The following is a 15644-nucleotide window of genomic DNA, read 5'->3' on the forward strand; positions in this document are numbered from 1 at the left end:
GATCCGCGTCACAAACACTTAGAGCAGCTGGCCCTCAGAGGCAACTGTTGTTGTGATTTTGGGCCTTACAAAAATAAATTGATTTGATTTGATTTTAGCGTTTTAGTGTTTGGACCCATTCTTTGGCTTTTGGCTTTTTTTTCCTTCCTTGATTCAAATGGACCCAGACCAACCTTTCCAACTGGAGCAGAGCAGCTTCTTTGGCTCAAATCAGGGTTCGATTACACGTTCAATATTACCCAAACGATCCAGGTAACGGATCCTGATTAGAATTAAAATTGTACTGAGAAGGAAACCTTAGTTTTCATCGTTCTGAACTTTCCTCCAGGTTTCTTCAAAGCCGTCCGCATGTCATTTCATAGTTCTTCCACTCGTCCCAAACAGTGTCCGGCTCAGTCCCTGATGGAGAATCCGGTCTCTGCAGGTGCAGCTGCAGGTGCAGGTGCAGGTGCAGTCGCAAGTGCAGGTGCAGGTCTACATGAGCCTCCTGAGCTTGCACATGTAAATAGGTCCAAAGTTAGCGGATAAATGCGGCAGCACCAGTTCACCCACAGACGGCTCCGGAGCAAAGTGAAATGCGTTTGTGAAGCTGCGTGTCAGGGGCTTCAGATCCACCACCTGCAGTACAAACACACACAAATACTACAGCTTTACAACAAGCAACACAGCGGAACTACAAGCACTGGAACCACTGCTGTGAGCGGGCTCCAAATCCAAAGAACAACAGAGAGTAAACACAACTTGTACTGTACAAGGGCAAAAAAGGTGTTCGGGAAAACTACTCCACAAATAAGTGAATGTCTGGACCTAACATCTGATTTATTATTAAGACAAACTTAGAACAATTAAATCATATCTGAAAGAGTGGTGCAAGAAACACACATGATCGGATAATTTAATACTGCCAATATAAAGTATTTGTCACTTGTAGATTTACTCAGAGGGAAGAGGAAGCGACACGTATACTCAAGTATGACTGTTGTTACTTCATAATCATAATAATACTAATAACAACAACAATATGAATAAAGTACAAGTAAAGTACGATATAAAAACCATGGCCATACCAACTTGTAAATACCCGATCCCGTCTTGTGTTGTTACCATCGTAGTGTCCTCCAGTGTCCATGTGTGCTTGTTTATGAATGAGTGTGTATTTTTCAGAGTGAATGTGGACTAATTAACTAAAGACTCCTCCTAATGGATGCGCTTGACATGACGAGTCTTCTGGCCTGTTGCTAGACTGTGCTTGAACTTACACAAAGTTTTGGAGTAGGTTCTGAGTTGACAAAAGCAACCGATGCAAACTGACTAACTTTAGATTCTTGTGTTGCTTGAAGCTGGATTTAAACCTGAAGGTTGGTTATGCTTCTCCATCAAATGTAGGCAGACCGGACCGAAGCACGGCAGCCAACCAGAAAGCAGGCTACACGAAGAGCTGCAAGCTTTGTGATTGGCTGCCGTGTGCGTGGGTCAGGTCTGTGTAGTTTTGATGGAGAAGCATAAACCAGCCACAAACACCGACAGTGTCCAGTCTCTCTTACCTGGATCTGGATACCGTGCCGCTCCAGGGCCAGCTGCACAGCCTGCTCCACCACGGCCTGGTTCTGCTGCTGGGACAGTGTGCACGTGGAGTACAGCACCTCCCCCCCGGGACGGGCCGCCTCCAGCCCCGCCCTAAACACCCAGATACACCAAATTCAACTCATATAGACAACTTGCATTTGGAAGGTCTGAAGAAGGACTGAAGAAGGACTGAAGAAGGACTAAAGCAGGACTAAAGCAGGACTAAAAGCAGGGCTAAAGCAGGTCTAAAGCAGGTCTAAAGCAGGTCTAAAGCAGGACTAAAGCAGGCCTAAAGCAGGACTAAAGCAGGACTAAAGCAGGCCTAAAGCAGGCCTAAAGCAGGTCTAAAGCAGGTCTAAAGCAGGACTAAAGCAGGACTAAAGCAGGTCTAAAAGCAGGACTAAAGCAGGACTAAAAGCAGGACTAAAAGCAGGGCTAAAGCAGGGCTAAAGCAGGTCTAAAGCAGGTCTAAAGCAGGACTAAAGCAGGACTAAAGCAGGACTAAAGCAGGACTAAAGCAGGGCTAAAGCAGGGCTAAAGCAGGTCTAAAGCAGGTCTAAAGCAGGACTAAAGCAGGACTAAAGCAGGACTAAAGCAGGGCTAAAGCAGGTCAAAAGCAGGTCTAAAGCAGGACTAAAGCAGGACTAAAGCAGGACTAAAGCAGGTCTAAAGCAGGACTAAAGCAGGACTAAAGCAGGACTAAAGCAGGTCTAAAGCAGGACTAAAGCGGGACTAAAGCAGGTCTAAAGCAGGACTAAAGCAGGACTAAAGCAGGACTAAAGCAGGACTAAAGCAGGACTAAAGCAGGACTAAAGCAGGTCTAAAGCAGGTCTAAAGCAGGACTAAAGCAGGACTAAAGCAGGTCTAAAGCAGGACTAAAGCAGGTCTAAAGAGCAGGACTAAAGCAGGACTAAAGCAGGTCTAAAGCAGGACTAAAGCAGGTCTAAAGCAGGACTAAAGCAGGACTAAAGCAGGACTAAAGCAGGACTAAAGAGCAGGACTAAAGCAGGTCTAAAGCAGGTCTAAAGCAGGACTAAAGCAGGACTAAAGAGCAGGACTAAAGCAGGACTAAAGCAGGTCTAAAGCAGGACTAAAGCAGGACTAAAGCAGGACTAAAGCAGGACTAAAGAGCAGGACTAAAGCAGGACTAAAGCAGGACTAAAGCAGGTCTAAAGCAGGTCTAAAGCAGGACTAAAGCAGGACTAAAGCAGGACTAAAGAGCAGGACTAAAGCAGGACTAAAGCAGGACTAAAGCAGGACTAAAGCAGGACTAAAGCAGGTCTAAAGCAGGACTAAAGCAGGACTAAAGCAGGTCTAAAGCAGGACTAAAGAGCAGGACTAAAGCAGGTCTAAAGCAGGACTAAAGCAGGTCTAAAGCAGGACTAAAGCAGGTCTAAAGCAGGACTAAAGCAGGACTAAAGCAGGTCTAAAGCAGGACTAAAGAGCAGGTCTAAAGCAGGACTAAAGCAGGACTAAAGAGCAGGACTAAAGCAGGACTAAAGAGCAGGTCTAAAGCAGGACTAAAGCAGGACTAAAGAGCAGGTCTAAAACAGGTCTAAAGCAGGACTAAAGCAGGACTAAAGAGCAGGTCTAAAACCTGGGACTAAACTCTGGTCTATAGTAGGTCTAAATAACACTAAGGGCTTGTTAGGTAAGGTCCTGGTCGAGTCCTGTCCTGATTTAGAATGAGTTTGGTCTTGTTCTAGTCATGGTTTAGTCCTGATGGGATTTGAGAACAAGTATGAACATAACCTAAACACACGACTAAACCATCAGGTCCAAACAAGGACTAATCAAGGTCTAAACTAGGACTAAACCAGGACACATCCAGTTGTAAAGCCAGCCCAGGTCTAGGTGAGGTCTAAATGTGGACTACAGGGGTCCTCACAGCAGGAGCTCAGTCTGCAGCTGTGGAAGCCCCCTCCTCTCGACGCTGCGACTCCTGTTGAAGATGTTGTTATCGTCCTCTGTGACCGAGTGTCTGTCTGTGGTACACGGGACGTCCACGAGCACCTGAAACACCACACACAAACTCAACATTTACAATCAGCTTTTACTTTTAAAGTATGAAACTCCTGTGGATTTGACACACGCTACAGTGAATAAGTGAGTGTCGAGCCTGCCCTGGTCAAACATTCCGTTAGCAGGTTTATTGGAGCAGATTGGGTCACAACGCCCCCTGCTGACCAGTGCTATGCCGGACCTCAGGATGTATTCTTTGATGTGTGCACTGTCCTGTCTGCAGTGTGTGGCTCCAGACTCATTATGCCTCATTATGATGTTACACAAACACCAGCAGGTGGCGCCCTTCCACAAGCACTTTCTACAGCTGTACACTGCACAGTCCAGATAAACAGACATGCAGCGCACAGACGCGCAGAGACGCAGATCGCAGACACGCAGTGCACAGACGCGCAGACACGCAGAGCACAGACACGCAGAGCACAGACACGCAGAGCAGACACGCAGCGCACAGACACGCAGAGCACAGACACGCAGAGCACAGACACGCAGAGCACAGACACACCCAGCGCACAGACACGCAGAGCACAGACACGCAGCGCACAGACACGCAGAGCACAGACACGCAGCGCACAGACACGCAGCGCACAGACACCCAGCGCACAGACACACCCAGCGCACAGACACACCCAGAGCACAGACACACCCAGAGCACAGACACACCCAGAGCACAGACACACCCAGAGCACAGACACACCCAGAGCACAGACACACCCAGAGCACAGACACCCAGAGCACAGACACGCAGAGCACAGACACGCAGCGCACAGACACGCAGCGCACAGACACGCAGCGCAGACACGCAGCGCACAGACACGCAGCGCACAGACACGCAGCGCACAGACACGCAGCGCAGACACACAGCGCACAGACACGCAGAGCACAGACACACAGCGCAGACACGCAGCGCACAGACACGCAGAGCACAGACACACAGCGCACAGACACGCAGCGCAGACACGCAGCGCACAGACACGCAGCGCACAGACACGCAGCGCACAGACACGCAGAGCACAGACACACAGCGCAGACACACAGCGCACAGACACGCAGAGCACAGACACACAGCGCAGACACGCAGCGCACAGACACGCAGAGCACAGACACGCAGCGCAGACACGCAGCGCACAGACACACAGCGCACAGACACACAGCGCACAGACACACAGCGCACAGACACACAGCGCACAGACACGCAGCGCAGACACGCAGCGCACAGACACGCAGCGCACAGACACGCAGCGCAGACACGCAGCGCACAGACACGCAGAGCACAGACACACAGCGCACAGACACACAGCGCACAGACACACAGCGCACAGACACACAGCGCACAGACACGCAGAGCACAGACACACAGCGCAGACACGCAGCGCACAGACACGCAGAGCACAGACACACAGCGCACAGACACACAGCGCACAGACACACAGCGCACAGACACACATTCCAGCTCTCTGTCAAGTTCTTACTAAAATTCTACACAAATCACACAGAATCCAAACACAGCTCACACCAGACTGAACCTGTCTGATGGAAATAGACAAGTAACATTTATGAGTTAAAATCACTATCTTGAGCTCATCCACAGAGAACAGACCACTTTCCCTCTCTACGCTGGAGTCCGAGTCTGGGTTTACCGTTTGACTGGAGCCACTGCACTTTTTCCTACACTCAAATAACACCCGTTCTCAGTTTGGGCTCACCTTTGTGCCTTTGGGTAAAATTAACAGATTTCTGCTTCAATTTACAACGTTAACATTTTCCGTCCAATAAACATAATTCAAGTTATTATAAAAAAAAACAGACATTTAGAATCACACCACACCGTTTAAAGTGTATGGATCATCTTGGTGAACACTTCTTCCAACAATACTCTTCTGTTTTAATTGTATTTTACTTTAATAACCAACTGTTTATCTCTCTTTTAAAGTGTCTTTTAAAATATTTGCTTGTTCTTTTTTATTGTGGGAATTTATTTGAACATTGATTTGGTCATTTAAACAGAATTAGTGCTGTTAGACCACATTGTACAAGTATAACAGAATTATTCTAAACTTCTAAACAGCAAACTCTTTTTTAGGGGATTATAAACTTTGACCTAGACGGACAAGCAGATGCACAATGGAAATTAATTCTTGTAAGGAAAATTGTATATATCAATCAATCAATCAATCCCTCTCCCATATCCCACCCAGAACCTGTGCATGTGCATATATTAAATACAAGCAAATTTAATCTACAAAATGTCATCATCATAAAGTAAGTCTAAATATACGAACATGTGGGTAAAAGCTGAGTTAAGCCTCATATGAAGCGTCGGTTTAAGACTCACTCTGTCAAAGGTGTCCCTCTCGATCTCCCCCCACATGGAGCCGTTGAAGGAGCTGATACGCAGTGTGTGGTCTGAGAGTAGCGCTTTGGGGATGTAGCTGTGCAGGACCCTCCGGAGGCGTATCGTCCGGGAAACCGAAGCGTCGTTCAAACAAAGGAAACCTAACCAAATCCATAAAACAATGCATGCGTATGAGGAAAAGGTGATTCAAGCTTTCATTCAGCTGTTTGTATCACATCCTACACTCTCTGCAGCCAAAATATGGAATTCTGTTTAAAAGAAACTTGTTATACTTTTTATTGGTATCATTTAATACCTCAACACTGATTGAAAACTATAAAAATGGGATGATTGAAGATGGTTCAAGACTTCAAATGACTGACAATGTTGAACCCTACGTGCAATGACTTTTTTTTACCCTCACACATACCTAGTCTGTATGTCTGCATGATGGCCAGTGCCTTCCCTCCAGGAGCCGCACACAGGTCCAGAACAGTGTGCCCCTCCCGGACGTCCAGAGCCAGGCAGGGCAGGACCGAGGCTGCGTCCATCAGATAGTATCCCAGCAGCCCGTCTGGGTCAGGCCTGGGCACAGACAAACAAACACTGCTATTACGGACCAAACCTGGGCTAAAAGTAGAAATGTCAACACACATCATTTAAACATTTGCAATAAAAGAACATTTAAAAGCCCAAATCATGTTCATGGGATTCTTTTAATAAATAAAAAAGGCACAGAATGTAACCTTCTAGTCCCCAAAAATATTTTTTTTCATCTTAGATTGTTTTATAGCACTAGAAATGTATAAAAACATGTGTGCTTACAGTAACTGATCTTGCATCTCCACAAACCTGACTCGTACTGGCCTGAAGGAGCCTCTTGTTGCTCATTTCCACAGAATTGTTGTTCCTTTAAATATAATATTCCACAGTATGCATAACAATTATCTATCTGCATGGAGAATATACTGAAGTATCATGCTGCCGACCTTCCACCTTTACAAAAGTTACACACTGTGCCTTTAAAATCAAGCAAAAACGCCTCAAAGATAGTGTTCCAAGCTGTGGGAGCAGCATAATCGAATGATTGAGTACTCTAATAAATCAAAATAATAAATCTCAGAATAGACAACCACTCATGTCTGACACACTGATTCAGCAAAAATCCACACCATTGCACGTGTACCGACATGCGTTTCGGCTGATTGGTTAATCCACCTGTCAATCACGCCCATTTAGAATTGTGGAGACAGAATATGGTTGCAGAACATCTTTGTATTAAAGTAAGTCAAGTAAAGCGTGTGCTATTAATGGTGGCATACCATCAGAAATCTGCAAAAACATGAAAATAAATGAACTGTAAAATGAACTAAGTACAGATATATCAGTTAGTATTCTTAAATATAGAAGATTACAATTTCAAGTTTTCTTTTCTTTTTCCTCAACTTTGCATGCAGCTTTTAGAAAGTTGTAGCTATAACAATCATGCATATCTTCAAAACAAGTATTTTCAACACCACATTAACAATATATCGCCCGTCTATGAAAGCCAAACTTTACAGTGAACACAGTGGAAAGACTCCAGACTGACCGGGCGGGTTTGAACCTGCTGATGTCTCCTCGAGGAAACACAAAGCACTTGATGTTGGAGTTGAGCCCAGGAGAAACATCTGAGGTGGTCTTCAGGTCACCTTGAGATCCAAACTCTCCTCGCACAGGCACACAAGGATTTTGCTCCAACTCTGACTCTGTTGGTATACATAAAATACAACCACATTGTTATAGATCCGTAATAAAGCGATCACTGGTATAGTAATTGTGCACTTTGCGCCCTCACACTCACTATCTGGAGTGAGTCTTGCAGTAGCCGTGTCCTGTACGGCCACCGCAGCCGACTGGCCGGTTTGGGACTCCTTAAATGTAGAAGCATTTTGTTGCGGGGCAAGACTAGCGCTCCATGTTCCTAGACCTAACCCAGCCCTAATCCTAATTGTGGAATAACATATTGACAAAAATAAACTTTGGCTGAGAAAAGGCAATAAAATAAGAACACTAAAGCACCTCCACCCCCGGAACCAAACGTAGAACTTTTAGGAAGTCCCTGACCACAAACCACCTCATAATAAATACATCTAATCACTGCTCAATGTCATGATCAGTTTAGCTAAATTAAAACAAAAATGCAAATACCTTAATTTACACCAGAATTACAAATCACAGAGCCCAAAACTAAATTAGGCTAAATTAGGGCTGATACTGTCTGACTTTTTAGATTTCAAATCACATTGTGGAAAAAGTAAAGAACCTTGGTATTGGGATAAATAGTTTTTTCGTAAGATACATAGACAATTCAATTCAATTTATTTTTGTAACACCCAAAATCACAACAACAGTTGGCTCCGAGGGCGACAGTGAAAAATGGATTAAACAATGTCCGTGGGGACGAGGGACAATGACACTGTCCCTTAAATGCTCCTGGAACTTGGTGTTAACAATCTGATCTCAGCCCTAGTTTCTTGCTATCAATGTGCAGCTCTACTTTATAATATAATCTAAGTGCAGCTCATCTTTCCCAAACTATCCCACGTCTTCAGACTCCACACTCAGACACGTCTGATTACCTCCGAGTGCCGTGTCAGTGATGAAGTCTGCACAGCCCTGACGCTGCAGCTCAGAGATGACGTCGTGGTGCGAGTGCGTGTTGACCAGAGCGCCGTACTTCCTCTCGCACAGCAGAGCCACCCTGACTGAGGGCCACAGGGAGCCCAGCTGGGAGCCGTACACCGCGTCCATGTGCTGGAGCGCCAGCCTGGTGGCGGGGTACTTCGGACGCGTCGCAGCCTGGCAAAAGGATCGAGAGTAAGGTTTGTGTTGTGCAGAGCGAGATATGAGAAGGGACTGCGTGGTTGTGCTGTGCAATTAGAAACATTTTAATTAAAAAGACCCTAATGTTTGAAATTGTCTTCTTGGGACTTTTTTTTTATGCAAAAGACGGACAAACAAGGCAAAAAGTGGTCAGTTAATATACATTTACAGTACAAAGTCATAAACATGGCACGTAAACATAACAGTTGGTAGGCTGAACAGACAGAAACAAATGAGGAATAGGTGTTACCTACAATTGTGCGTCACAAGTGTGTGTGTGTGTGTGTGTGTGTGTGTGTGTGTGTGTAAAAATAATCATTTTAAACTTTATTCTATTTTGTCTGTGTTCAGATAAAAGGACGTCAGAGAAGAGAAGACATATTAATTTAAAAGATAATTTAAAAAATGTTAACGCAAATAAATAAACATGATAATAGTGACAGCCCAATTCTTTGTTTTTTTTAAATTATTTTTATTTATTATTTTTTATGAAGCCCCTTTCCTCTGTCAGTAAAAGTATGTGGTTTGAAGTAGAGCAGCAAGATCATTGTAATAGCATCACAAAGGCTGAATTTATTTTTACAAAACAATAAAAAAATCTTACTTATTCAGCATAAAAAAACTGTACCCTGTAGTTTAGATCCATTAAACAGCATACTATGCTGAAAGATATAGGATTATTGTATTAGTTTGTCGGTTTAAATGCCGATTTCAGTCTTTTTGGATGCATTCTAATGACAACTTTCCACAGAATCGTGGTATCAGAACATGAATCCCAGATCTAATCACAATAGCAGATTATTTTCCCCAAATTGCGCAACCCAGAGTTGTTGACCGTTTTTTGTGTCAAATGGAGCTAGTTAAAAGTTTATGCAGGTGTTTGAATTATATTGAAAGCTTATTAACGATTTCACGTTTTAACACTGGTATCAATGTTAAATATGTTTTCAAAATATCCCCATCTCACACACTAAACACAGGCAAATGTGTCCTGTTCTAACTTTCCTAGGACAGAAGTAAGCTAATAATTATATCATCATATGCAATATCTAATATCTATAGATTTCCAATTATTAGCATATTAAGTGAGAGGTCTAGCCAGTCTTCAGCAAAAGCATATAGTTTGGAACAGTGTTTATGTTATCATTCATTTTTAGTTAACATCAAGTCAAATTGCCCAGCTCTAATGCTATACTTCAGTTTAGTTGTTTAGTTTAGTAACATTTACTCCAACATAGCTATATTTACACAAAGTACAGTAATTGCAAAGACATTTTCTTGAGACGTATTAGCATCTACAAGTCTGTTATTGATTTCAAATTGCATTAATCCTTCATCCATCAATCACAAACCTAAATTTAAATTTTCTGAGCACAATAAAACATCTAATAACATTTATACTATATTTCAAGTTCATTGCTGTAATGCTGCAGTGTTTTCATGCAAGAAAAAGTCTCAAACAATAAAAATCAATGATGACATGATAAACCTTCTTTGGCACGTACCCATTTCGCTTTAACTCTGTTCCTTTTGATCATAAAACATCTTAAATCTTTGACTTTTCTTAAAATCAACCTTGTTTCCACGAGCAGAGCCATGTTGCCACAGCCTTTTACGTCCGACTACTTTATCTGTCCTCCCAAACACAAGTTCCGGCTCCTGCAGTAAAGGAGGCGGGACGTTTAGTCTGTTCAACTTTGCCATTGGACAAACTAAACAAGGATCGTTCCGTACAACCAATTAAAATCGTTATCCGGTCTTTCCTTGACACACTTCCTGCCTGTGACCGACCTCACGTCCTCAACGCTTGTGCCGCTGCCAAGTGGTGGTTTTTTGACCATTTCAGCTGCTTTTACGCACATTTTAACTTGACAAGATGGTTTGGGAAAATAAGATGATCACATACGATGATCCCGATGATGAGGTAAACCTTATGCGCTTTTGATGATATGTTGGCACGTTTTTGACGAATGCATTGCCCACAATATTAGGTAACCCGAATCCACCTAGGATATATCTGCACATTATTTTTGTTTAATCGATTATTATTCGTAGATGCTTAGCCCATCATAAACTATAGCCTGTATTTGTTGTTTTTACAAACGTTTGATTGGACGTAATGAGAGATCCCGGTTTGTCCTTGAATTCTGAAGTATTGTTGCCCAATAATTGTTTCACTATAAAATGATGAAAAAATAAATTAATGTTTCTGAAGGAGGAAGAGACAGCTGAAGAAGAAGGGGAGGAAGAGGAAGAAGAGGAAGAAGAGGAGGATTTGGTGGTAAGTTGATTTAGTTGTTGTTGATGTGATGATTCCAGTTTTGAAATTTTGTGTGTTCAAAAGAGAGTCTTCCAAAGGGGTGTTCTCTGCTTTGATTGGCAACCCTATTTAATTGATTAAGATTAATGTAATGTGTATAATCATACATTGTATTCAAGCATAGTTGTGAACATTGTTACTCATAAAAGTAAGCCTAAAATAACAATGGTGTATGAGTAAGTTTGATGCCATAAAGATGAGTGTGCAGGATCACAGAAACGGTCACAACTTGATTGGCTCCAAAGAGATATTTTATATTTATTCTCTCCTCACCACAGTGATGTTTAGGGCGCTGCCCTTCATCAGACAGAAAAATAACTAACACCCTGAGATTTTGTAAGTTCTCCCACTTAAAAATTGTGGAGGAATCTGAAATTTTCATTGTTGATGCTTTTCCACTGTGGGAGACAGAATCTAAATGAAAAAATGGAAATCACATCTAATGATTAAATTAAATCAATTTTAATATTTGGTACAGATATCCTTGTTCACAATTACAGAGGTCAAACGTTTCCTGTTGTTCTTGACCAGGTTTGCACACACTGCAGCAGGGATTTTAGTCCACTCCTCACAGATCTTCTCTAGATCTGTCAGGTTTTTGAGATTTTTCATTGGATTTATGTCTGGAGACTGGCTAGGCCACTCCACCTGATATGCTTCTTACAGAGCCACACCTTGGTTCTCCTGGTTGTGTGCTTCGGGTCATTGTCATGTTGGAGGACCCAGCAACGACCCATCTTCAATGCTCTGACTGAGGGAGGTTGTTACCCAAAATCTCGCAATTTTTCTCCTTAATACAGTGAAGCCATCATGTGCAGAAACCACATCCAAAGCCTGATGTTTTCACCCCCATGCTTCACAGTAGGGATGGTGTTCTTGGGATGGTACTCGTACTACTTCTCCAACACGCCGAGTGGAGTTTATACCAAAAACACATTTTTTGGGACTCATCTGACCACATGACTTTCATGTGTATAATTGCAATAGTTCAGGTATTTCCAATAATTAACAAAGTTTAATATTGTTTACAACAAATACTAAATCAAGGACTGAGAGTCCACAGTTCTCTGTGTGATCAAAGCACAAATGTCCAGAGGCAGTAATCCAAGCATTGCCTTGTAAATAAATGTGTACCAATGTCTTTGCCCCCTAGTGGCCAAATAAGGCCAGCCCACTCATGAGTACAAATCCCAGTGATGTGTCATGTCTCTAATAAGTAATGAACCTGAGAGAAGCATGAGAAACCATGTCCACCATCTGAAGGCATGAAGAGGAAACATCCATGTGCTTCAGATCTACTGCTTGATTTCTTTCTTGACTGAGCATAAACGGAGGAGTTCAGGCCTCGTCTGTTTCACCAGTGTCACTCACAAGAGCAGCTTTGGAGGAGACTCGATATTAGACTATGGAGAGCACACGCCCACCTCCACCAAGACCCCACCTTTTAGGACATGAGGGACACACTCTTGTGTTTGGTGAGACACAATCAGAGAACTAAGGAGAGGAATTATGAGTGAACAGGCAAACGTTTATACATTATCAATGATCAAATGATGTCTAGCAATTTTAGTTTAACTTAATGTAAAGAATAAAGATGGCAATATTGATAACGATCCCAGTCCCTTCTCCCGGACGCAGGAGGGTAAAGGACTCATTGAGTGTCGTGAGTCAGACTAAAGTCCTTGTGCCTTCTTCACCTCTCTGGGCACAGATCTGCTCCAGGCTCTGCTCCAGGCTCAGCTCCAGGCTCAGCAGACTCAAGCCTAAGCTTACAGCGCTCGTCACAGTTCTGCTCAGGAGTGGTTTTCCTGGGCCTCAGTGGCATTTGTTGCTAACCTAAACAAATCCCACTTTCAATAGAGGCTGAATGAAACCTTAAAACCCTTTTATGCAGCTCCATGCTTATAAAAAACTCCCTGTTTCAGTCGGCCTCTGAGTGAGCAACAGGTTTGATTTAAACTGATTCCAAGAAAATTGCGTTAATGTTTTGGCAGATCCCACTTCAATTTTTGACAATATGCTAAATTTGAATATTTTGTATTTCGTTTATAGTTAAAAAGAAAAAAAATCCAAGAGTTGTGTTGGAAACTTTCAAATAAGAGTTTACATTTTTATTATTTTAACATTTGTGATTCAGTTTACAGACATTTCACATTTGTCTGAAATGCAAACCTCAACTAATACATTTAAAGACATTTCTGTTGGTTTCCATACTGTAACATTGTCTGAATATCATATAATTAGTAATAAAAGTGTGTGTGTGTGTGTGTGTGTGTGTGTGTGTAATATATACATTTTCTATAAAATTATGATGTGGAAACATTTGCTGCTGTGCTATTGACACTCGTTCATGTGGGCGTGGCGAGGTCCTAGTGAGTTGTGCTGTCCCTCCTCAGGACCCTCTGGAAATGATAAGAACCAAGTGTGAGGAGACGGAGCACTGCGTCCACTACAGAGAGAAGCTGGAGGCGTGCGAGGGGCGGGTGGGCTCCAGGGCCTCCACCGAGGAGGAGTGTACAGAGGAGCTGTTCGACTTCCTACACGCACGAGACCACTGTGTAAGTCACATGAAGGATAAATAAGACTGCTCTATTCTCTAAAACATACAAATGTAGCAATATTGAGTTTTATTATAGCGTTTCAAATGTTCAAGGACACATATTTATTATAATTTACTTCTCTTGAGCTTTTAATCATGTTCACTCTGAGCCTCAACACTCTGTTCCAAATGCCCCTGATTTGTGACTTCAGATGTCTTTAAATAATCTCCAGACTCGTTCTGAGCATTTCTGCCGTCCAATCATATCCCTTACTACTGTGCTTATATTAGCATGTCGGGTCAAACTAGGTTAGACTAGATGCCACTCCACTCCATCTAGACACCACTAGATGGAGCTAACACACATCTTGGTGAGGGATAACCTTACATATGTGTGGTTTTCAGTCCATACATTGACTTCTTAAACACCAGAGGCCAAAGTAAAGGTACTTGTTTATAGGCCAATAACCAATACATAGTACAAATGATGTAGAATATGTGTCCATAAGGTTATCAAATAATTCCTAGACCTGCATAATCAGATTAATATAATGTATGTACATGTACATATACAGATAGATATATGTACATCTCATCAGAAGTCCTAAATCATTTTACCATTATCAGATAATGCATTCATTTGCTTAAACAATTGAAGAAATTGGAGCTAATCGATTGCTAAATGAATGCGTTTGGTGCACTGTACCTGCTGTTGACCACAGTTCACTGTGATGAGTTTAGAAGTGCTTTTCACAACTTTTCAAAGTGAGGTTTTTGTAACAAAACAATGACAATTAGCATGCTAACAGAAGTCGGTGTAATCCCTCATTCGTCCAGGCGTGTTCCATAGTAGAAAAAGCTTCAGTTGTAGTCATCTGGACTCAGTTTGACTCAAACTGAAGTCCAGATGACTACAACTGAAGCTTTTTCTACCATGCTAACAGAACACTTCCTGCTTCGGAGAGAGAGAGGAAAAAAAACTAAAATACTTAATTGCAGACGGCACACTGCGGTTTTATTTTTACCCCAAGAGCTGCTTTTGCAATATATCTGGGGCTAAACTGATTTTGAATTCAGGACATTTGGATATAATTATGTTTTAATCTTTGGGAGATTATAAAATTGATCTGAATCCAAATCTAAATGGACCATATTTCTGTTTCCTATTGTTTGTCTTTGCAGGTCGCACACAAGCTTTTCCACAAAGTCAAATGACCTTCTCCACGTCCACATTAATCTGTATGAATCATTAACTTATCACATGTGAGGTGTGCTCGTGCCTCCAGCCTGAACATGACCACCAGAGGCAGAAGCTGGAGCCCCCGCCTTCTGAACATGACCCCGCCTTCTGAACATGACCCCGCCTTCTGAACATGACCCCGCCCTCTTAACATGACCTCACTGTGCTGTGTGAACACATGTGCTGCTCCAGTCACCACTTCAGATGTTAATTCATTGTTCTAGATGAAATAAATGTTATCTTGGGTTTTCAGTCTGACAATGTCTTTTGTTTATTTGCACTACATGCCAGCCAATGTTCCATTTATTTACAGTAATGTTAGGTCAAATATTTTAGCTTTTCATAATGTATTCACGCGCTACAGTTTGAGTCACTTCTAAATTGGTGCTCCTAAGACAAGTTAGAGCTTTCATTATAAAAGGAAAAACAAGATGTGCATCAAAGTGTTGCAAGAATTCATCTTGTGAAATCAGAATTCCTGTGTTACGCAGTTTACTTTTATCCCCCTATTTAGACCCTTTTAACTTTGGTTTAGTCCAGTTACAGTTGGTACTCTGTATCAATACAACAATACCAAGTCTTATTTCTATCCTTATACTTATGAGCGAAGCTTTTTCAACAGTATGTACAAAACCGGAACAGTGATTAGTCCAAAATGCTGCTGTGACCAAGAGTCTAAAATTTATGACCAGCTTAGTTACTTATCAATATACTTTGCTGATACTTTCATCCAATTCTTTTATGCCAATTTAACTTT

The 15644-nt window shown here is 42.4% G+C and overlaps 2 protein-coding genes and 1 long non-coding RNA gene across 5 annotated transcripts; 1 reads left to right on the plus strand and 2 right to left on the minus strand.

Moving 5' to 3' along the window:
- Positions 1-289: 289 nt before the first annotated feature.
- nsun4 (NOP2/Sun RNA methyltransferase 4) lies at positions 290-10426 on the minus strand. 2 transcript variants are annotated; one of them, XM_072441834.1, is made up of 9 exons: positions 10294-10426; positions 8545-8764; positions 7515-7671; positions 6354-6508; positions 5924-6084; positions 3455-3579; positions 1545-1677; positions 473-618; positions 290-436 (listed from the first exon to the last, which is right to left on the minus strand). In XM_072441834.1, exons 1-8 carry the CDS (start codon positions 10384-10386, stop codon positions 475-477), a joined length of 1188 nt encoding a protein of 395 aa, XP_072297935.1. In that variant the 5' UTR covers positions 10387-10426; the 3' UTR covers positions 290-436; positions 473-474. The 2 variants fall into 2 exon arrangements, with proteins under 2 accessions (XP_072297935.1, XP_072297934.1); XM_072441833.1 differs by lacking the exon at positions 290-436 and having other exon boundaries at positions 451-618.
- Positions 10427-10553: 127 nt separating this feature from the next.
- Positions 10554-15135, plus strand: LOC140356691 (cytochrome b-c1 complex subunit 6, mitochondrial-like). 2 transcript variants are annotated; one of them, XM_072441843.1, is made up of 4 exons: positions 10554-10712; positions 11004-11069; positions 13505-13666; positions 14830-15135. In XM_072441843.1, the coding sequence occupies exons 1-4, from the start codon at positions 10665-10667 to the stop codon at positions 14860-14862; spliced, it is 309 nt and encodes a 102-aa protein (XP_072297944.1). In that variant the 5' UTR covers positions 10554-10664; the 3' UTR covers positions 14863-15135. The 2 variants fall into 2 exon arrangements, with proteins under 2 accessions (XP_072297944.1, XP_072297945.1); XM_072441844.1 differs by lacking the exon at positions 10554-10712 and having other exon boundaries at positions 10992-11069.
- Positions 11792-12003, minus strand: LOC140355779 (uncharacterized). The gene is made up of 2 exons (XR_011926023.1): positions 11969-12003; positions 11792-11859 (listed from the first exon to the last, which is right to left on the minus strand). It is a non-coding gene; the product is annotated as an uncharacterized lncRNA (long non-coding RNA).
- Positions 15136-15644: the final 509 nt, after the last annotated feature.

This window comes from Eucyclogobius newberryi, unplaced genomic scaffold (genome assembly GCF_026437365.1).
Source record: "Eucyclogobius newberryi isolate DKJ021-1_F unplaced genomic scaffold, fEucNew1.0.hap1 SCAF_12, whole genome shotgun sequence".
Lineage (NCBI taxonomy): Eukaryota > Metazoa > Chordata > Actinopteri > Gobiiformes > Gobiidae > Eucyclogobius > Eucyclogobius newberryi.

Coding starts and splice junctions, on each gene's coding strand:
- LOC140356691 (XM_072441843.1), top strand. CDS start 10,665: ATGGTTTGGGAAAATAAGATGATCACATACGATGATCCCGATGATGAG. Junction 11,070..13,504: donor AAGAAGAGGAGGATTTGGTG/GTAAGTTGATTT, acceptor GTCCCTCCTCAG/GACCCTCTGGAAATGATAAG. Junction 13,667..14,829: donor TACACGCACGAGACCACTGT/GTAAGTCACATG, acceptor TTGTCTTTGCAG/GTCGCACACAAGCTTTTCCA.
- nsun4 (XM_072441834.1), bottom strand. CDS start 10,386: ATGGCTCTGCTCGTGGAAACAAGGTTGATTTTAAGAAAAGTCAAAGAT. Junction 7,672..8,544: donor CACTGACACGGCACTCGGAG/GTAATCAGACGT, acceptor GTATACCAACAG/AGTCAGAGTTGGAGCAAAAT. Junction 1,678..3,454: donor CTGCAGACTGAGCTCCTGCT/GTGAGGACCCCT, acceptor CTGGGTGTTTAG/GGCGGGGCTGGAGGCGGCCC.